Source organism: Prinia subflava, chromosome 3 (assembly GCF_021018805.1).
Source record: "Prinia subflava isolate CZ2003 ecotype Zambia chromosome 3, Cam_Psub_1.2, whole genome shotgun sequence".
Taxonomy (NCBI): Eukaryota; Metazoa; Chordata; class Aves; order Passeriformes; family Cisticolidae; genus Prinia; species Prinia subflava.
In genome coordinates this window covers 43,430,334-43,451,933 of record NC_086249.1, presented here as the reverse complement: position 1 = coordinate 43,451,933, position 21,600 = coordinate 43,430,334, and the positions used below count along the sequence as shown (strand labels likewise).

The following is a 21,600-nucleotide window of genomic DNA, read 5'->3' as shown; positions in this document are numbered from 1 at the left end:
TTCCCAGGACCTCTGTGAGCTGAAATCAGTTATCGCCCTCTTACCTTTGAGCACGCAACTGCCGAAGAATTATCTCATCTGTGTTTTACCTCCCCTACTTCCTTCTTTCACAACCACCTGATTCATGGTTTTGGATCCAGGCAGGAGCAGCTGCACACAACTGAAAAGCCACACACTAATAATTAAACGCTTCAGATGTTTCCCAGTTTATTACAGGCACACAGTGAACAACAAAATGAGGGCAGAGCAGCCACAAAAACATCAAAGGTCACGAGTCTTCAATTTCGTGCCTGTAACAGCAGCACTCTGGCACACAGAGTACCCAGAAATTCATTCCTCATCCTCCTTAACATTTTTCAGTGCACCTTATTAGAGAATATTGTTTAACTGTATTAGATCATAACCGGTTGTTCTTTCTCCCCTCGTCTCCCAAATGAAGATTAACAAATGTCAGTAGCTACTATATTCAGTAACTACTTGCAACACAATTTGTTATTTTTCAAACAATTCCTAAGTCTTAAACAAAGGAAAAAACACCTGCTAAACCTGAATATCAAGATTCAATGAGAATATTACTACAAAGCAGCCTTTATGAGGCATTTGTTTCCAAAATACTAAGTTAATGATACTGATGCTTCTGCCAAGGGACTGCTATTCCCCATCTGGGATCAGGCTTCTCTGACAGTACAGATGATAAGAAAACATTTAGGCACTTGCAGCCACTGGTACTGAAATGACACCTGCACTGTAGTCGACAAACCTCAGAGACCTTAACAGGCACTTTTAAATTAAAACAGGCTGTGTAAAGCAAGTTTAGTTTATGGGAAAGGGGAAAAGCTTGCTGTAAATGAAATGTTTCTAATTTAGAATTAAAACAAGACAAACCTCTTTGTGATGTTCTTCACAGCACCAGTACAAGCAACACATATTCCAGTGAACTGAATACAGAGAAGAGATCCTTTGGTAGAACAAAGTAATTTATGTCATGATTGTTTTCTAGCACACATTTATAATACAAGAAGTAATTTGAGGCAGAAAAGGCCTTCAGGTATATTTGGTCTCTTCTGGCTGTTCTTTCATTCCAGTCTGACACTATTTGAGCCATTCGAAGCATACATAGTTTCAAAGACCATGAAAACAGAATCACAGAATGTTCTGAGTTGGAAAGGATCATCAAGTCAAATTCTTCAGCAAATGGCTCATGCAGGAATCAAACCTACAACTTTGGTATTATTAGTACCATGCTCCAACCATCTGAGCTTTGTTCTGAGACTTTCTTTTCCTTAAATATTCACAATATTCGCTGATCCAAACTGCATTACTGCGGTGTGCATACATTTTAAATAGCAAAACTCTTTTAAAATAATAAATCTCGTAATGTTTCTATCAGCATTGATCTTCCTAAGTCTCTTCACCACAGCAGTTAATCTCCAAAAATACCACAGTTATATGCACAAAATACCACAGTTATATACAACACGGAATTTAAAAAAAAACTTGTAGATATATTTGTCAAGAACTTCACTAGCACCCACTTAGTAGATATAAATAATCTACTTACCTACAATAAGGACCTTTTAATGTTTCTACAATTTCTGCTATTCCAAACTAGTATAAGCTTCTGTCAAACTACTGAAGCAATTGGAGTTCAAAAGGAGAAATACTATTATGTTTCCTTCCTAAGAATCACCACTCTGTACTATTAGAGGTGGAGCTGAAACAATGCTCATTAACTTCTATGGCATAAGTCATCATTAACATCTCCTTTCAAAGATTATTTTCAGAGGATCCCCAGAGGACTTTGCATTTGTACTGCTTGCTATGGGGCTGGCATCCATGCTGGGGTTGAGACCATTTAGAAGAAGAAGGTTTAACCTCCTTTAATATACAACCCATGTCCAACATGCTTTTTTTTTAAATTCACTAGTTCAGAAACATCACCTCCCTCCCAACATGCACACACACAAACACAGACACAAACACACACACCAGCACTCACTGACCTGTCTTTCAACAGTATTGACTTCTGTCATTCCCATGGAGTAACTCTGTAAAAGTTTCTCTTCTTTCTGCAAGTTACTGCTTGCTTTTACCGCAGATGCCGTCTTGGACTTTTCACCAATAATCAGTAGTTCAGGCACATCACAAGCTGCCTGCTGCTTACGAATAGACACCAGGGATATGTTTCTGTCGTTTAAAGTAGCTACATAGGAGAGTTCCCTTTTCATTTTATTGTCCAGTCTTCTCTCCATTATTTTTCTGGACTTTAAATACTGCAATGCCGAACAAAAGTTTTACGGGAGCAGTTATTTGGTGTCCTATAAGCCAGGCTTCTTTCAGCTCCTTTTACAACAGCTTGAAGAGTTCTGCCCATCTAATCCATGTGCTTATTAGGCATTCATCACGAAATCCCAGATGGAACCTGTGATCCTTATGCAGGCTGCTTGCTGCACTCAGCTACCTGCTCTCTTTGCCAGTTTAAATGTTTCCCACCAACTGGCACGCCTCGTGCTTTCCAAACTGCATTCGGCACTGCTGATCTCTGCACACGGCGTTGCAGCAGGCGCAGCCAAGGCTGCCTTTCACAAGCTGCTCAAACATGACCTGTGTGCAGCAGCCAGCGTGTAACCAGCCCACACAGACAGGCATTAGCTCCTTGTGGCCATGAGCACAATCACAGCCCCTACACAGGGAAAACGCTCTTCCCTTTCCTCCTATGAAATTACTGGGGCTTGCTTTGATAAGATGAAGTCGTTTCTGACACTGAAAACATGCCCACAATTACCTAATTAGATAAGGCTCCTAGACCAAAGGTCTTTCACTCATTCAGGGCACAAGAACATTCATTCTTTGTTTCAAGAGGGAAAACAAGAGAGTCAGTACAATATTTACACTTCCTAAAATGTGCCTCTTTACCATCAGCAAGCTTTACTAAAAACCAATGAACCAAACAAAATTAAATGAGCAATTAGTGCCAGAAAGGCAAGAAATAAAATATATTCTCCTTAAATTCTCTTTAACAACAGGGACATCTAATTTAGGCAGCCAGACATACGACAGGTACTAGAAGTGCCTTGAGCCAAGCATGAATATATTTCTCTGGGATTGCCCGCAGCAAATTCACAGCACTATGCTAATGCAGTAAGTGGGATCTCCTGTTCCCAAGTCCACAGCAGTGCAGTCCACTTCTGAAGGCACCACTGAATAGGGCCATGCATTTATGCATTTATAAAATTTATAAAATATAACAGATGTTATTATTTAAATATTAGCAATTTTCACCCACTGCACATGCAAGCCTTAAAATAATTGTTTTAAATTTAATCAGAATCTCTTGGACTTGTTGAAAAAAGTAGCAAATTTACTCCTATGCAGAGGTTAGCACACAGTGTCAAAACTTTCACCATATCTCTGAGGGATATCTCAAAAAAAAAAAAAAAAAACAAAAAAACAAAAAAAAAAACTGAGGGATAAATGACAGACACTCCACCTGACAAAAGAATTAGTATAATATTTATAATTTCTATAATGTGCCTCTTTACCATCAGCTAGCTTTACCAAAAAACAATGACAGGACAAATTCAGATTCTTCTTATTTCCAAAGGCAGAGGTACACCCCTCACACCCCTGTCACACAGACAGTGGTCCAGAAAGCCACCATGCAGGACATTAGCATCCTAGCTTGTCTCCCTGTCATAACTTCCCCCCAGCTATGGATTCTCAGTTCTTGGAAAAAGAAAGTCTTCGGCCAGAGAAGCAAAACTCTAAATACTGCTGCAGCACTATTCTGTATCATTGTCTTAATACAAAAAATCACTGATCATATTAAACTTTTTAAAAGGGTCCTTTTGAAAATATTTTGAGAAATGGCCCTTCTAAGCAGAATTACTACAAAGGTTAAAGTGTCTGTGTTTGTTCTGCATTTATCAAGCCACTTAGAGCCACATCTGACTTTAGTTTGAACACTTTACTGAACATTGTGCTAAAGGTGAAATAATTTCAGGAATTACTGATTTTAACTGGTTTTGAAATGAGCAATTGAAAATCATACAATTTGACTTACGTGAAAAATTTCAGTACAACGTGTTTAAATACCAAAGCTAAGTCTACATACTAAATACATATATAAAGTTAAAAACTACTATTCATTCAAAAACTGCCTTCTAAAACAAAATAGGCCTCTCATCCCAAATCAAAGATATTCAGAAATTTGGTTCTATGTTCTAATTCCAAATAATGGCAATTTCAAATTCTTGGTTTTCTAAGGGAACAGGAATTCCAGTTTCTGGCCATCAATAAAACACACATTTGATCCATTCATCTCTGACAGTATCTTTGCTATTAAAAATATCCCAAACCCTACCAGGGATGTTTCTGCAGGTAACTAATATTCAAAAATATACTGTGATGAAAAGACCGTAAAAACAGCTTAAGGTTTTGGGGTTTTTTTCTTAATTTCAGGTTCACCAGCAAAGCTCAGCTTAGGCTGATGGAATAGCAATATATTGAATATGTATCTTCTTTCCAATTCCCCTCAATCACTGTTTTTTCCCCCGTACAACCTGTGAGCAACCCTAAGATAAAAAATCTGTTTGTTTCTAACAGCAATGGAGAGAAATTCTTGCTTATTGCCCCACAGTCCTTTGCCTTCAGCAGAGTTCTGAATACTGATTTGGAGATAGAAAATAAACACATGAAGTTGTGCTTTGAGCACATTCAGTTTACAAGATATTTATCCACATTAAAAAGAAGGATTTGGCTGGGAAAAAAAGCTTGCTATAGTTGTTCTGACAAAAGGGACATAAGACTTATTTTAACCACTTTAAGTACCTAGTTTAGCTGTGGGCTGGAGCAGAGCAGTGGCAAAAGAAACCTGTGCAGCTGACAGAGTCTTGACCAGCTCCTGGAGAAGAGGCACCAGTCACAAAACAGAAACCATTAAAGCTAAGCAATTCCTATTTACATTAATACATGAGACTGAAAGCTCACAGGTTCTGCCTCACCTCACTCACTGCACAACTCTCTTATGGTTCAGGAGATACTTCAGGAAGGGATCCAATATTGGCACCTCAAGGCTGGCAGTGTCTGCCAGGGAAGTGAGGCAGATGCTTGGAATTAACCTCTACAATTGTCTGCTGCTGCTGCTGCACTCCAGCAGACTGCTACTGGTTTCCAAATAATTTTCTCCATTCTATCTCAGTTAATTGCCCCTTAAAGTCTAAGTTAATTGTGTCAGCTGCAGACTGAGGGTGAGCATTTTACTTAAGGCTGAAATAGGAAAGGCAATACTGCCTTTCTCACCTGATAGCAGTACCACTCTAGTTTAAGGCAGGATTTTGCAGAGCTTAGGATTTTCACCTGGAGGAATCATTCTGGCTTGGTACTATGAAATTCAGATCTCAAATAAAAAACATGCCTGCTGCCCTCACAGCTTTTTGCTACTGTCTGGCAATGGTGTTTGCATATTCACGTCAGAAAACACAGGACATTCCAAGAAAATCAAATCCCTTTGATTTAAAGGCTCAAAGCTGATCAAACATAGGGTTTCCACTAGGTTTATATTACCTGCATTATCAAACTACATGATAAACACACAGGAACAATGTGTTCTTATATGAATTTTGTTTCCCAGGTGCATTTATCCTTGGCTTTATAGGATATTCTGGCCTGTGTCTAATCCCTATGCTTCTGTGACCAAAGAAAGCATCTTAAATAGTCTTAACAATAGCCTTGAAAGATGAGATGCTTGGGTTGAAGGAACAAAATGGGGACTGGGAGGTTAAGGGGGTCATATTTCTTTAATCTGTGTAGGGAAAAATAATGAAAAACAAAGTTCAGTGAGAAGGAGCACACATGTTGGCTATAGTTCACCAGGAAGAAATGTGCTGCACACCTTAGGAGCAGAAACACTGAAGGAGCTTGAAGTATCACTCTTAAGAGAGGCAAGAAACAAAGGGTGCAGCAGTATGGAGATGTTGGGGTCATGCCCTGTTTAAGATAGTGCAGCCAACAGGAACTAAGCTGCAGGAATGACCCAATGGTGAGCAGAAGCTGATATTTGCTTCACTAGCTCAAATACTTATTACTTTTCCTGCCTCTGCACATGCTAACGGACTAAAACCTGTACATGCTTTACAGGTATGACTAGTCTCTCAAACTACATTTAAAGGTGGAGTGACATCAGCTTTTAACTTTTCTCTTTTTCCCCTCCCTCAAAGAAAACAATACAGATAGACTTTAGGTGGGGCAAGAGGCTAAAGGACACTCCATCTTTGTGAATGCCTAAGAAGTAGGACTCGAACATTCAGCTGTACCGAGTGGTTCTTTGGGAAATTTAAAAAGCAATCTTGTATTTATGATAATACTTTTGCCCTATAGAACCATCTGGCAATTTATTGTCTTTGTCACCAGCTGTATTATTCATATTTTGTTCTTAGATGGTGTATTTATCACCAGCAATCCAGTAACAATCTGCATTTCTGTTGTTCAGTAAATGACACTATCTTGTACTTGGCTATGAGAGTTACTGAATGCCACCAGACTTCTGACCTGGCTGCAAAAGCTCATTGGGCACAACCAGACTTAGGGGGAATTGCACTGTTTGTGCATCTGTAACTGTGATGCTTCTTACTGAGCACATCTGGACTTGCAGTGCCACACTGGCTCTGCATTTCTGATGCTTCGAGCTGAACTGACTGAACTTGGGGCTCAGCTGTCCCAAGTCCCTGTGATACCTGAGATCAAGCTGGACCAAAAGGGGGATTATTTTGTGCCAAATCTCCTTCCTCTTAATGCAACAGAAAAGTTAGCCTTACTCTTAAGGCAATAATCCATCAAATAGACAAGAGGAATCAGTTCACATCAGTGCAAAGAGGGAGGTATTGGTATTAATACATCACTCTAGAAATCCAGCCTGCTTTTGAATGTTAATCATTTTCCTACTCTCCTCTTCATAAATCATTTTAAACCACCAAAATAACAATCATACAGCCATCACTAAAATTCAATGAGGCATACAAACAAAGATACGAGGCTAAACCACAAGTCATTTCATATTTGATTCATACAATCAAGATAGTATTTTGATTTATTCTTAATTTGTCTTCAGGATGCAGTCAGCTAAAATGTTTGAATTCCTCCTCCCTTTCCCAGTCTTAGCAGAGGTAGATTGTGTTTGGTTTTAACACATACAATGCAACTGCAGGAGATGGAGCATTTAGTTTAAAAAAAAAAAAAAAAAAAGGCAAAGGGGCGGAAGTAAACTATTGCAAAACTCATAGTAATATCACAAACAACAGTGCTGGCAACTCACGGGTATCGACAAATTGTTTAAACATTGCTTGTGAGTGAACCTGGGAAACAGCCAGTCCTTGTGTGAAACAACTACTTCTCCTCTGTCAGGACCCTCTTTAAGCCAAAAGCAAAATAGTTAGTAAAGGTATCCACTTTATCTTCAAACAAATCCTGTGCTTGCTCCACAGTCGTTCTGCAGTCGCACTAGGCAACTCAAGCCTCCCATTTCCCCCATGAATCAATCAGATGCACCTGAAAGTTCAGGGGAAGCTCGGTGGTATTCATGGTACAGTACCATGCCCTTTATTCTCTTAACTGACATAATTCTTACTGAACACACAAAAAAAGGCCATACCTCATTTTTATTGAAGAAGCAACAAAACTCTCTCTTTAGCTACATTTGCACCTAGTTTTGAGCCACAAAATCAGAAAGAATTCTTTGGCCACAGTCACAAGAAAAGTGGCAGCAACCAGATACACAAGTGTTTCTACAGCATAAATAGTACAGCTATTTCTTTTAACAGATGAAGAAGCATGATCATTATTTATTACATTATGGGGAAAAAAGGAACTACTGAAATCTGAAATACAAGGAAACAAATTCCTACCTGCCATGATTAAAATTGCTTAAGAGTTGATGACCTAATTTCAAATCAAATCAGCTCAGACTTTGGCTTCAGTTTTTCAGGAAGCAGACTCAATCTTCTCCAAATATTTAAAAAGGGTTTGTTTGCTCGAAACCAGCAAAACTCAACAAAGTACCTTGTTTGTAACAAGGGCCCCAAAACATGTACTGATCTTTTTCATCCCACAGCTTTCTGTATGATCGCAAATTGTGTGGACTTGGTACTTTGTCTGCTTTTAAAAGTGTTGGTTTCATTATGATAATTTCTGTTATCTGTTTATAGTGCAGAAATTTATTTTCAAGACCTAGAAACCATGAGGCTGATCTTATTATCACACAAAAAGGCACACCTATTGGGTCAAGGTTTAAGTGCAAAGAACAATTGCAATCTGCAGGAATTCATTTGAATCAAGACTTTCACTACTGCTTGTGCACCAAGCAGTTTTAGAAGGCTGGCAGAACTTGTCAGGCAGTGCCACAACAAACCCAGTATTTTTACTTCTGTGTTTCCAAGTTAATTTTCTGATCTTGTGCATGATTTGATCCTGCTCAAAGCTGGTTTTGTCTCATGATTTTTGTGAAAAAGCTTTTTAGAATTCCATGCAGAAAAAAGGGACCTGCATTTTACCTATTTTAACTGCAATATTTAAAATACAACTTGAGAATGAGTAATATACAAAAGTTACTATTTTAAAAGACTAATTTGAGAAAACAGAGAGCTATTACTTGTGAACTAATATTTGCTGTCCACATTTAGAAATAGGAAATAATTAGTGTTACTTCTGCTTAAAATATGTAAATTTCTCAGTATTTGTTGCAGCATTGAAAAAATATCTCCTACATTTACTTTGATAATATAACATGATAAGTCTCTGAATTGTGATTTAAGTAAATAAGAGGACTGATTTTTTTAATTATTCTTTTTTTCCCGAAGTAAGCAGCCATTCACCCTGCTATAGCAGGCAAACTAATACGATGAGGCACCTGGGACTACATAAACAACATAAGGCATATCATATTTGTAAAGTATACAAAAAAAAACCCTAAAAAACCCACCAAAACCCCCAAAAACCACAACGCTCAAAAAAATACAAACAAAGAAAAACCCCAGAAACCAATAACTCTCATTTAAGCCTGTATTTCAGGTTCTAAGGCCAGTCAACTGTTCAGCCTCTGAATTCAAGAAAAAAAAAGACAAAACAGTATCTTGTGTTTGCATTACAGATGCCACATCTAAAATACAAACATACTGCCTTTGTTAGGGCATCCTTGATACGTAAAGGCAAGAGCAAATTCAGTTTCTCTTAACAATGATTTCTGTCTATCTCAGACTAGCAGGAACCACCTACATACACAGAGAGAGGAGTTTCCAGAAACTCCTAAATCCCTAAGTAAGCTTGAAAGCTGCACTCCTCACCACAGCACCTGGGTTCCTTCAACTTAGTGCCTTGAGCAAAGTCCTATCTGCTTTCTCGGTGGTCCAGGCAAAACTCTGTGTGGGAAGAAGGGTTTCCACTTTTTGTTAGGTTCTTTCACTTCATTTTCCCCTGCTCTCCCTGTGGACTGGTTGCAATCACTGGGTAGAAAAAGGCAAGACGGTGTTAGAGCCATCTCTGTGGTCTCCCTCGTGCAGAGAGCACAATCTCTCAAGTGACCCTGTGTCACAGGGCTCAGGTACAGCCCCACCAGGCTGGCATGAGGGCCCTTCTCACCTGCCTTCCGCCTCTTGCCCTTTTGGACTGTGCCACGTGCTGCCAAGACAAGGCTGCTGTCCTTCCACGTGTGAACAAAGCACAGCAGTGCTCACACGCCTCTGAGCACAGCATCACCGCACTCATGGTGGGACTGCAGCAACACGAGGGGCCAGCCGGCCCCCCCAAATAAGGTACTGCCCTTAGCTGCATTTTTCTTCCCAAGTTAGAGAGGGAAGAAGATGTGTCAGCTCTCTGGCTGACCTGCTCTGCCACAGCAGGCAAGAAGTAAAGAGGGGAACCTCTGCTCCGAACATGGAGTAGAGGTTTTTCTGTTTCCAGTTGTCAGAGATCAAAACTGTAATGTAGGTGAGCTGCTGTTTGTTTAGCTAACTTGCATTTCTACAAAAGTCCAGTTGATTATTTGCTACTCAGGGCTATACAACAGTGTCCTGTCCAAGTCTAATATCTCACATAAACTTACAGTTAACTCTCAGGCAAGAGCCAAAAGCACAGAGCTGCCAGATTCTATCAATGGAAAAAACATACTTCAAGTGACCATGAAAGTAAGTAGAACATGCCTGGGTAGAAAGATACTGATTCCCTGCAGAGCCTTACAGAAACTAAGAAGAGAAATAAAAAATAAAAATAATACATTTGCTGTCATTGTTTTTATTATTTTATGTTTGATTGTTTGTTTTCTGCTGGAATACCTAATTATAATTCCCTATTGAATAATGTAACACTGGCAGTCTACAAATTGTTACCTAATTTGGTAAGAATTCAGGTACAAATGTCAGAACTAAAGCAACAGTCAGGGATGAAACAATCAACACAGGAAACTGCTGCTAATTTTATGCAATCTCTTCCATACAAACAGTTGTCTTTGAAAAGCATCTAAGGGAAATGGCAACACAGAGTAAGCCTCTTTCTGTTTACAAGTATTTTTATCTGAAATATTTAACACCTGAATTGAAATACACAGTTAAAATCCTGGTTTCAAATGCAGACATGTTGCCTCAGGCTGTTTCCTGTGACATACACACTGGCTCATCACGACTCAAACTCACTCAAACTCATGGTCAAAACAGCATTCATTTATTGCATGAGGACACAGAGGAAACTGGAGACATCTGACTCCTGAAGAAAGAATTCCTTGGAGCCTGAAGCTGTGAGAGAAGGAAAACACAGAAAAGCGTTCTAACTCTGAAACTGAGTTTATTCAGTGCTGGGCAATACTCTCCTTTCCAGAGGTCATGTCAGTCTATTCTCTAGGCAAAGAAAGTTTCTCCCAAGGACACATTCAGCCAAAACCAATGCATTCTGAAGCTCAGCATAAAAAAAGGTATCAACCCTGGGCGCTGCTAAGCAACCATCTGAGATTTATTAACTGTCCTCAATTCCTGGAAAGCATAGACATTAGCCATGGAAATACAGGCTTGATTAATCTACCATTCCCTCCTGGTACCTCTGCATTGAAAGAAAAGGTAGTGCAGCAGGGAGCTACTTTTAAGAAGCCCTGTTTCGCCCCCTGAAAGAGAATCTTTGATTGAATCTACTTCATGAGAAAATATCCAACCTTTCAAGCTTTCTTTATCCTTGGAATAGAAATAAGTCAGAGGAGGTGATGAAGCACGGTATCCACAACTCTCATCCCTGGACTAGCCAAACAGTCTCCTTGAACTCCCTTCTGTCCTGCTCTGCAGGCAGTTTCTGGCTCCTTTCTCTCTGCTAATCAGTGCCAAGGAGCCAGACATGAGCACAGAATGCAAATCCTGTTTTGTCTTGGCTCCAATTTTCATCTGAAGAGCACTCTTCCTTGCTTCCTGAAACAGGCAGAGAGGTGTGCACAAACACATGTGGCAAAATGCACGTTGAACAAGCCAGTGCAGTGAACAAGTTATGTGAACCTTTTAAAGTTTGAAAAGGGAGTACCTCTCTCAGTAAAAAGATTCACAGTGAAGTTCTACAGCTCCCTGAGGACTTTCATAGTTGATCTGAGCAGGTGTTAAGACATGATGGTGAAAGAGATGGTCCTTCATGATCCCCTTCATGTTCTAATTAGGGGCAGATGGCCACAGATATATTAGTACCTATCTGCAGAAAAGAGAATGAAAAGCAAAAAAGGCTTGGGTCTGCTATCATAGACCCTCAAAAATGGTCCCTAGCTCTTCCAGAATCCGAAACTTCCACCTGAAAAAGCAGTGACTTAAGACAAGTCCAAATGTTCTTTTGCAAACTCAGTGATGCTATCATTAGGGGTACATCATTTGCCATCTCATTTCTGCCACTGCTCTAAGTTGCTTGAAAACGTTTCCTTCAGCCACCCTAAAAATGGCAGATGTTTAGTGTTCATGGGAATTTAAAACACTGTCACAACCTTCCAGAACTGATTTGTTTTTCTTCATGTTCCTTACCCAACTGGGACAATTTAGTGTGAAAATAATCTTCTGTTAATCAAAGGATATTGGTTCAACCTGTATAAATCACTTGGTGATACAAACAAATGTGCTTTATGGGCTCTCCTGCAAATATAATTTGTTGATCCAAGCTGCTTAATTCTTCATTGCTTCTGCCAAAAAAAAAAAAAAAAAAAGAGCAGCTTTTGCTCACAGATATATGGTGGGAACACCTATGCCCTAGAACATGTAACTCAGAATTAAGGATGACAGTGAAAAAGAAATTACTAGAATTGCTTATATTTAGCAACTTAAATATTACAAGATATCAGTAAAAACAACCCCATAGTGTCTTTTCCTAGGTTTATCAATGCCACAATTTCTTACTAATGCTTGGGGTTTGCTTCTATTGCTAAATATTTAGCATAGAACTGGTGCAACTTTATTTCTGCTCCTGTTACTAGGCACTGAAGAGCAAATCTGTATGTTCAACAGCCTATCACAAGACACATACAAAAGTGAAAAAACTTACTCTGTATATGAAAGATCTGAGATTCCATCTACTAAAAACAGTCCCAGGCATTTTCGTAGCTCAGACAGCAGCCCTCAACAAGAGACTTGGGGCTACAGAGTGAATATTTCTGAAAGAAAGTAACTAACTGTACAAGAAAGTATAACAGACCACATGACTGTCATATGAATATCCTTACACAATATTAATCCAGTTTCTTTCTATTATTACTTGCCAGCAGTTTTATCTTACTAAGTTACTCATACACGGACTACTCAGCAAAAATGCCAGTTACAAAAATACACTTTAAAACTGTCTCAAATGCCTTGCAGGCCTGGGGAGAACACACAGGGAGTGGATTCTGATATTTATTCTAAATACTCTTCAAAAAGCCCGCTTGCACGGGCTTTCTTCAGAGTAAAGAGCTTAATAAGGAAAGCAATTAAAACACGACAACAAAAGCTTACAGAAGCGACAAAAGATTAAAACTTGGTACATCTCTAGGAAGGTGAAAACAAAACTGACTTCACAACAAGGCTAGTTTACTTTCGCTGGCATGTCAGCCTTGTGGAATTTCTACAGACAAGGTTTTGAATAGCATTCTCACTGCTGGAGTGGGTACACCACTGAGAGCTCATCACTGCTCCTGCTAAAGTTCTTGTCAGTACCTGAAATGCATGCATGCAATATCCTCTGCTACATATGAATGAAGGTGGGGAAGTGTCGATGACTCAATTAATTAGCCTGTGTTGGACATTCACACATTAAAGGTAAGCTTTGCAGTCTGCAAGTCTGTCAGCAGCACAGGTTTCATACTGCTCACATCAGCAGCTGAAAACTCTGTGATTAATAAAAAGCTAAGAGAAGAACTTTGAAAGTATAAGTACATATTTTTTTAATTACCACTAGAGTGACTAAGAAAAAAAACCAAAACAACTCAGATGATTAAGAGCGTGGGACAATTTTTCTGTGAGGAAAGGCTGAGGGAACTGGGATTGTTCAAGCCTTGACAAGGCTTGACAAAGTCTTCAGTGTGTGAAGGGAGGGTGGAAAGGAGGTAGGCTCTTTTCACTGGGGTCCAGTGACACGACCAGAGGTGATGGGCACAAACTGAAACATGGAAAGCTAGCTCTGAACATCAGGAAACCCTTCTTCACTGTGGGGGTGACCAAGCACCAGCACAGGTTACACAGGGACATTGGGCAGTGTCCATCCTTGGAGGTATTCAAAACTCATCCAGACTCAGTCCTGGACAATCTGCTCTAGGTACTCACTTTGGGCAGGGGCACTGGAGAAGCTGCCTCCAGAGGCCACAGAATCACAGAAAGGTTTGGGTTGGAAGGGACATTACAGATCATGTATTTCCAACCCCTCTATTGTGGTCAAGGATGCTACCCACTAGATCAGGTTGCTCAGCGTCCTATCCAACCTGGTCTTGAACACTTCCAGGGATGGAAAAATCCAGAACTTCTCTGGGTAGCCTGTTGCACCCTCACAGTAAAGAATTTCTTCCTAACACGTAATTTGAATCTTTCCTCTTTTAACTGAAAATGGTTTCCCCTTGTCCTATCTGTCCATGGAGTAAGTCACTCTCCCTCTTTTTTAGAAACTCTCTTTAACTGCTGGAAGGCTGCAATTAGGTCTCCTGGAGCCTTCTCTTCAGTCTGAAGAGTGCCAAGACTCTAAGCTTGTCTTCATAGGAGAGATATTCCAGCCCTCTGACCATCTTCATGGACCTTCACTGGACTTGCTCCAACAGGACCCTGTCTTTTCTGTGTTGAAGACCCCAGAACTGGATGCAGCACTCCACATGGAGTCTCACCAGAGTGGAGCAGAGCAGCAGAATTCCCTCCCTCACTCTGCTATCCACACTGTTTTTGATGCTGCCCAGGATGCTGTTGGCCTTCTGCACTGCAGTTATACACTGCCAGCTCCTCTCCAGCTTTTTGTCCATGAGGACCCCTGAGTCCTTCTCTGCAGGGCTTCTCTCAGTGAGTTCTTCTGCTCTGTACTTATGTTTGGGATTGCCCCAGTCCAGGTGCAGCACCTAGACATTGAGCCACTGTCCACAGCTCTGGCTGCATCCACCCAACCAATTCCTCCCCACCTCAGACATTCTGTGATTCCACGAATTATAAATTATTAGAGCTGAGAAAACTATTTGGCACTCTCACCCTCAGGCAGATTTCTCCCTAAATGAGCAAGTGAAACTCAAAAGACAGGTATGTAGGTGTCTCCCTCATTAATCAGTCTTCTTGCTCCCAGGAACTCTTCACCATTATTACTTAAGTCTAATCTTAATTAAGCTGTGTCCTGTGGTCCTTCAGCTTCTTAAAGATTTGGTGTAAGATTCATACCTTCCAAGGGAGTGACCATGGACTCCTTTCCAAGTCAGTGGAGAGAAACATAAATTTCATCTATAATAGTCTGGACTTCCTGTTCCCTAGAAAAACTTGCCTCTTCCTCTGAACTCAGACAGTAATCTTCAAATGTTGAAGAAAGAAAGGTGTTTTGAGTTCAGAGATGTAAATCCAGCAGAGATCTATTCTGTAAACATTCTACATGCTTTTAAGGCCACTGGTCTGTCAGGGAAGAGGAAAAAGATTAAAGGAGAGAAACCAATACCTGTTGCATCCTCCTTATGAGAACTGTTGGTTCAGAAATTAAATGTTAGGCCATGCTTGCTGGATCTCCCACAGACCTCTTCCAATTTACCTGCTTACATAGAGATGTCCTGGTAAAACCTACAGTCAGTGGTATTTAGGACAGTCAAAATATTTAAATAAAAACATCAGTAAAATAACCAATAAATGTCTGAGTTTCTACATTTCCAGTTTCACTCTCACAGGGTGAGTCCTCCTAAATGGAAAACTCAATCCAGGCAAGTCAGAACCAAATAACCATCATTTAAGCTGGACTTTTCTCACTCGCACTAGAGCAGAGCCCTTGTCTCTCTGCTTCTGGTTGTAGCAGTGACCACATAAATTAATGAATGAGTCATCATTTTCCAACCTGCACTCTTCTCATGCAGAAGACACAGGATGACTTTCATCCTAACATAACACCTACAAGACCTCAAAATGCACAAGTGGCTAGAACTCAGCATGAATTAGATCATGCTGACCTCAAAGAGGCTGAAGGATCACAGGTTTTGCAAAGGTCTTGTTTAAAGAAACAAGGTTTGAAACGCCCTCAAATTTTGGACAGCCTCAACTCTGAAAGAGACTGAAGAATGAGTTATCTGGATCAAATTTCCCACATAAAGCACTTTATTATTTTAAAATTTAGGGAGGGGGGGTGGGAGGGAAGCATGTAGCAATGTGACAGGAGACCCGAAATGTTTCTGATTGTTCTGTCAAAGTCTCTTCTGATCTAGACAGTCTGGTTGTTTCACTCAGTGCTCCTCAGGACCCCAGAGATCAGGGTGAGTTCTTTACGTTGTTCTGAGAATGACACTTTATGAACATGAAGTCTTGATGTGTACTGATGCATCGTTAGTACCATTTTGAAAAACCAGCACCAATCAAGACAAAATAGGGCAAAAAGTGTATTAGATAGAGATAACCTCAGTGCAACTGTCCCCATGGTCGTGTTCATGGGATCGTTTTGGAGACGGTGCCAGGTGCAGCCTGTGTTGGACACCCTGCCCTCGGCCTCACAACATTAACCTGCACACAGTCGCTGGCAGCTCTCTCTCGATAATGAGGGATTCACTGACGAGCAGGAGATTACGGCAGGGCTGCAAGCCAGGACACGAAGCTCTCATCGAGGACACCCTCTCCTGGCCAACGCGAAGGGCCAGCATTTCCACAGGCAAAACCCGGGGGAGCGTGGGATGCAGCAGAAACCCCGCGTCCCCGGGAGGCCTCCGCCCCGAGCGCCCTCCCTTCCGTCGTGCCCAAGGAATTGAGGACGTCCCTTGAGGAGGAAGCGGTGCACTTCGAGGAGCAGCACGAGTTTGTCCGACTGAACTGTGCCAGGGATGTGCTGCCGTCCACTCCCTTCCGGCATCTCTGCGAAAAACGCTTCACGCAGCAGCACAGAGCTCCAAACACCCTACAGCACTGCCCCTCTTCCACAGAGGACAGGTTGTGTGTTTGCAGGGGGAGGCGAGGGCGAGCAGGGGGCGAGCAGGAGGCGGGGGAGGAGGCGGGGGAGGAGGCGGGGAAGGAGGCGGGGAAGGAGGCGGGGAAGGAGGCGGGGAAGTAGGAGGCGGAGGCAGTGGCGCCGCTCCTGCCCCTCCGGGGCGCTGCCAGCCGGGAGCCGCTGCCCGGCTGGTCCCGCCCCGCCGGCCGGGAGCCTCCCTTTCCGCCGGGAGGGCGACGCGGCGCTGCCCAAGATGGTGGCGGGAGGGCCGTGCCTGTGTGGGCTCCTCAGGTACCGGGCGCGGGGGCGGCGCGTCCTGGGGCGGCCAGGGCGGGGCGGCCCCTGCCCGGCTCGGCGCTCTGCCGCGGCCTCGCACGGGTTACGGCGCTTTTCCGCCGCTCCCGGCCCGAAATGAAAGGGCTTCCTTATGTGTCGGTGGTGGCGTGTGGGTCGCTCCTTTGGTGAACGGGAGCGGCTGGATAAGCGCTGTTTGTCCCTGGGGTTAGCGGCACAGCGGGCGGAGCCAGGCGCTGCCCCTGTGAGGCTCCCGGGCCAGGCAAGCTCCCGCCGCAGGGTTTGCAGAGCTGTCAGGGAGGCAGGAGAGGAGGGGAGAAGGGAACAGCCCTGCCAGTGACTGCGGGAGCGGAGGAAGCGGCTCTCCGCACACGGAGGCTGCGCGGAGCTGCTCCGGGAGCTGGCGCAGCTGTCCGCCCGCCGGGCAGCGGGAAGCGCAGGCTGGAATAGGAGGTGCCTGCCCCAGTGACCGGCACCAAAGCAGTGCACAGCAGAGCGGGCCGAACAGGAGACTGGGCTGAAAAAAACACACTTAAACACCTGTTTGGAAGTCACTCTGCTGGTTGTGTATTGCCAGGCTGTTAAAGGTGTACAACCTTTGCAAAGCGTGTAGAGCATGTGGAGATAGGTAACACGTATAAGGCATGAATAAACAATAATAAATGATTGCAAGGTAACACCAGGGGGAAAAGAGATCTTTGGATAAACAATGCGGAATAGTGATTTCATTTCTGTAATTGTCAGTCATACACACTGATGGATTCTGAAGAACTCAAGTAGTTGTCGAATTCCCTGTAGCTCTACTTTTAAGTCCTTCTCGCTCAATGCCGTACACAGTAATTCTTTAAGGCAATTACATATTTAAAAATTTCTGGCTTGTTTCAGATTGCTGTGCTCATTGTTACTCCCTGCATTATTTCTAAGTGGAATTCTGTGCGTCTGCTTGGTGCTGCTGCTGTGGGGAGTACGGCTCTGGCTACAAAGGAAGAAGCAGTTGAGCTCAGCGGGAGGAGATGGGAAGCGGCCACTGCTGGTGGCCTTTTTTCACCCCTATTGCAATGCAGGAGGTGGAGGGGAGAGAGTCCTGTGGTGTGCCATCAGAACGCTTCAGAAAAAGTAAGCATGTGTGTTTATCAAACACTATATTTAATTCTCAGCTTCCGTTGCTGTTCTTCATGCATATGTTGGCATTTTACATATTTAAGTAGGTGTCATTAATCTGCTGGTCTTTTATTTTACATCTGAGTTTCATGTGGTTGCATTCTACTTCATCCCTTTAGATTTTGACATTTGCTGCTGTGGCACCTCTCCCTTTTTTCCTTTCTTTCCTTGAGAAAACCTCTCTTTCCTCCTCAGTTTCAGGTATGGAACTTGGTATAGTCATAACTCCTCAGTAGGTAACTGATCATCTTTATACTTGCCTCTTGGTGCAGGAGGCAAAACAAATAAATACCTAAAGTGGATTTAACATGGGCACATCCACAGATTTGCCATCATTTGCATTTTGCTCGTGCTGTGCACTAATTAGATATCTCCTAATGTAGAGCAAAGTGTTCTGAAGTCTGTAGAATAATAGTGAGGTCCTTCTATGTTCTACTCAAATTAAAATATTCCCCCAGTTCTCAGCCATATGCTTTTCTGCAGATCAGAAAAAACCTGTGGAAGTATTAGGAAAAGTATAATTCAGTTAAAATAATTTCTGGGCCAGACATTTGTTCTCACATTCTTCTTGAGTACTTTTAAGTGGATTATATTTTAGTTTCTTGCTGAAAAATATGAAGAGAAGAATATATTAAATTCTTTTCCTTTATTTTTACAGGTACAGAAATGTAACGTGTGTTGTTTACACTGGTGATAGAGATGCCACTGGAGAAGAAATAGTAGAAGGCGCTTTCAGAAGATTCAATATTAAGTTAATCCATCCTGTGAAGTTTGTATTTCTAGAAAAACGCTTCCTTGTGGAAGCTTCTCTTTATCCTCACTTCACTTTGCTGGGACAAAGTTTAGGATCAGTGCTCCTTGGCTGGGAAGCTCTTCTGAAATGTGTTCCTGATATTTATATTGACTCAATGGGTTATGCCTTCACGATTCCCCTCTTCAAATACCTTGGAGGCTGCCGCGTTGGATGCTACGTGCATTATCCCACCATCAGCACAGATATGCTCTCTGTCGTGAGGAACCAGGATACCAGGTTTAACAATGCCGCCTTCATTACAAGCAGTCCTCTCTTGTGCAAATTTAAACTTGCCTACTACTACTTCTTCGCTTTCATGTACGGATTGGTTGGTTCCTGCAGTGATGTGGTTATGGTGAATTCTTCTTGGACACTGAATCACATCCTTTCCCTCTGGAGAGCTGGGGCTTGCACCAGTGTTGTGTATCCACCGTGCGACGTTCAGACATTCCTGGATATTCCTCTGGAAGTGGAAAAGAGCACCAGTGAATATTCCATTGTTTCTGTCAGTCAGTTCAGGCCTGAAAAGGATCATCCTTTGCAAATCAGAGCCTTTGCTAAATTGCTGAAAGAGAAGCGAGTGGGGCAGCAGCCATCGCTGAAGCTGATCTTAATCGGCGGCTGTCGTAACCAGCAAGATGAAGAGCGTGTAAATAACCTGAAATGTCTGTGTGAAGAGCTGGGAGTTAGTGATGATGTGATATTCAGGATTAACATTCCCTTTGAGGAGCTGAAGAGACACCTGGCTGAGGCCACCATTGGCCTGCACACCATGTGGAATGAGCACTTTGGGATCGGTCAGTGCATTTCCTGATTGTTCAGCTGCTTGTCCCTAGGTGTCTAAGCACAGAGGTCTGCATGCCAAGCAGGTGTCCAGCTCCTGTTCCCATTGGAGGCAGTGCAGCTGCCATAAAGCTTGCAGGACCAGTGTAGATGATGCACCGGTGCTACTGTAGTGCAAGGTGAAGTGCTGTAGTCATAGGCTGTTAAATCTGCATCCTCTGGTCACCTGAACACAGAGCTAGTCCCACCAGTGCTGCCCAGGATGTCCTGCTGACCTCCAGCTATCACCCTTCAAGGTCATGGGTCACCCTGTTGTCCTTGGGTTAGGTTTGCCAACCTTCCAGAGCTTCAAGGGGCTGCAGGTCCTTCTCTTTCAGCACCTTAAATTGTGCCCCGGTGGCTCCACTGACTGCAAGGGGAGCTTAGGGACAGTTCATGTGTAGACATCCATGTTAGAGATTTTGGTTGTGTTTCACCTGCCTCAAATGCCATTTGAAATGTCCAGTATGTGTCATGGGCCTCCAGCTGCTGTTTCAGGGTGTGAGTCTCCGACAGATCCTGCCTGGTATAAATATGCCTGGAGTAGATGCCACCAGGTACCTGTGGTCATCTCATTGCATTTGGCATCTGTGCTGAGGCAAACGTATGAAGCCCTTAAAGTGGTGGGTGTAGCATGGAGCAGAATCCCAGGGAGGAGCTGGGACCCAGAGTTACAGTATGGGGCTCAGTTTATTTGGATTAGATTAGTCCTGATCTTGAAGGGGAATGCCCGACTGCCCATCTGTTATAAATCTACAGCAGTCAGGTAAATTAGGAGCCAAGCAGATGGATGCCATACTCTGCTGTAATGTGACTAAACTGCAGTTAACTTCTTCAGACTGTGTAAAAAACATATTCCAAAACTTTGGAGCACTATTTATAATAGGCAATGTTTGAGCTGAGGAAATTTATAACAATCAGATCAGAACTGAGAAGAATCAGCATTTCTGAGGTCTGTTCTTGAACCATGGAGGAGGATTGAAGTTGCTGTGTACCTTGTATGTTCCTATCCCACAGGTTTTGGCTGAGGAAAGCTTACTGATTCCCATTACATTAAAATTTCTTCCATCAGAAATACAGATGTAGAGATAAGTTTTTACTAGTGTCTTGCTGAGTTGTGAGAACCTATAAGGATTTGTTCATCTTCAAAATACTAAAATTCTAAATATTTTCTGATGGAAATGTGCATAGGCAGCTTTTTTCTCAGTATTTTTCCAAACGTTTAAGATCAGGATTGTTACAAGACCCACAGTTTAACCAGTTATATCTGAGACTTAATTTCAATTTTATGTGTTTAAGAGAAACTGTCATTTCAGTGCCTAGAACTAAAAAATTAAATTTGTGTTTCTTATGGGACCATTTTTGCTGCGTTTTTCCAGCTGATTTGGAATGGCAGTCTGTAGTGAATTTTACTGTTGGTTTAACTCTCCAGTGTTTTACAGAAGGTCAAAGCATGTGATGTGCACACTCATAGCAGCATTTTTTGTCTCTCTTACAGGAGTAGTGGAATGTATGGCAGCTGGCACAGTTATCCTGGCTCACAATTCTGGCGGCCCCAAATTAGACATCGTGGTACCCCACGAAGGATGTGTTACAGGCTTCCTGGCAGAGGATGAGGACTCTTATGCTGAGACCATGGCTTACATCTTTTCTTTGTCTCCTGAGAAAAGACTGGCGATCAGAGAAAATGCTCGTCGCTCTGTGCACAGGTTTTCTGACCAGAATTTTGAAGACACATTCCTGTTATCTGTGGAGCCCTTATTTAAATAAGTGTAAAGAAGTCAAAATGAACATGAGTAAAATTAACTTTTTATATTTGACTGTGTGGCACATGTAAATATGTCTAAGCTATGATCCCTGGTCCCATTCAATAAAGAGGTTGCTTTTCTTTCTGTCAGCCTGTCTGCTTTATGTAACAGAGACTT

At 42.3% G+C, this 21,600-nt stretch overlaps 2 protein-coding genes across 4 annotated transcripts in view; one reads left to right on the top strand and one right to left on the bottom strand.

Annotated features, from left to right (window-relative positions):
- The window catches only part of ATP7B (ATPase copper transporting beta), a 33,688-nt gene extending 29,764 nt beyond the window's left edge, over positions 1 to 3,924 (bottom strand). The window contains exon 1 of one of the 2 annotated variants that reach the window (XM_063392030.1): positions 2,004 to 3,924. In XM_063392030.1, coding sequence (XP_063248100.1) covers positions 2,004 to 2,252 — 249 coding nt within the window. In that variant the 5' untranslated portion in view covers positions 2,253 to 3,924. Of the gene's footprint in view, positions 1 to 44; positions 128 to 2,003 lie in introns of those variants that run through there. The other variant, XM_063392031.1, reaches the window with a different exon arrangement.
- Positions 3,925 to 16,703: 12,779 nt separating this feature from the next.
- ALG11 (ALG11 alpha-1,2-mannosyltransferase) lies at positions 16,704 to 21,572 on the top strand. 2 transcript variants are annotated; one of them, XM_063392028.1, is made up of 4 exons: positions 16,704 to 16,896; positions 17,824 to 18,015; positions 18,719 to 19,650; positions 21,174 to 21,572. In XM_063392028.1, the coding sequence occupies exons 1-4, from the start codon at positions 16,859 to 16,861 to the stop codon at positions 21,443 to 21,445; spliced, it is 1,434 nt and encodes a 477-aa protein (XP_063248098.1). In that variant the 5' UTR covers positions 16,704 to 16,858; the 3' UTR covers positions 21,446 to 21,572. The 2 variants fall into 2 exon arrangements, with proteins under 2 accessions (XP_063248098.1, XP_063248097.1); XM_063392027.1 differs by having other exon boundaries at positions 16,743 to 16,896; positions 17,785 to 18,015.
- The last annotated feature ends 28 nt before the right edge of the window (positions 21,573 to 21,600 follow it).

Bases quoted from the DNA above. Each gene is read 5' to 3' on its own strand.
- ALG11 (XM_063392027.1), top strand. From the start codon at position 16,859: ATGGTGGCGGGAGGGCCGTGCCTGTGTGGGCTCCTCAG. The intron at 18,016-18,718 runs GTAAGCATGTGT...TTATTTTTACAG, and splicing joins ATCAGAACGCTTCAGAAAAA to GTACAGAAATGTAACGTGTG. The intron at 19,651-21,173 runs GTCAGTGCATTT...TCTCTCTTACAG, and splicing joins GAATGAGCACTTTGGGATCG to GAGTAGTGGAATGTATGGCA.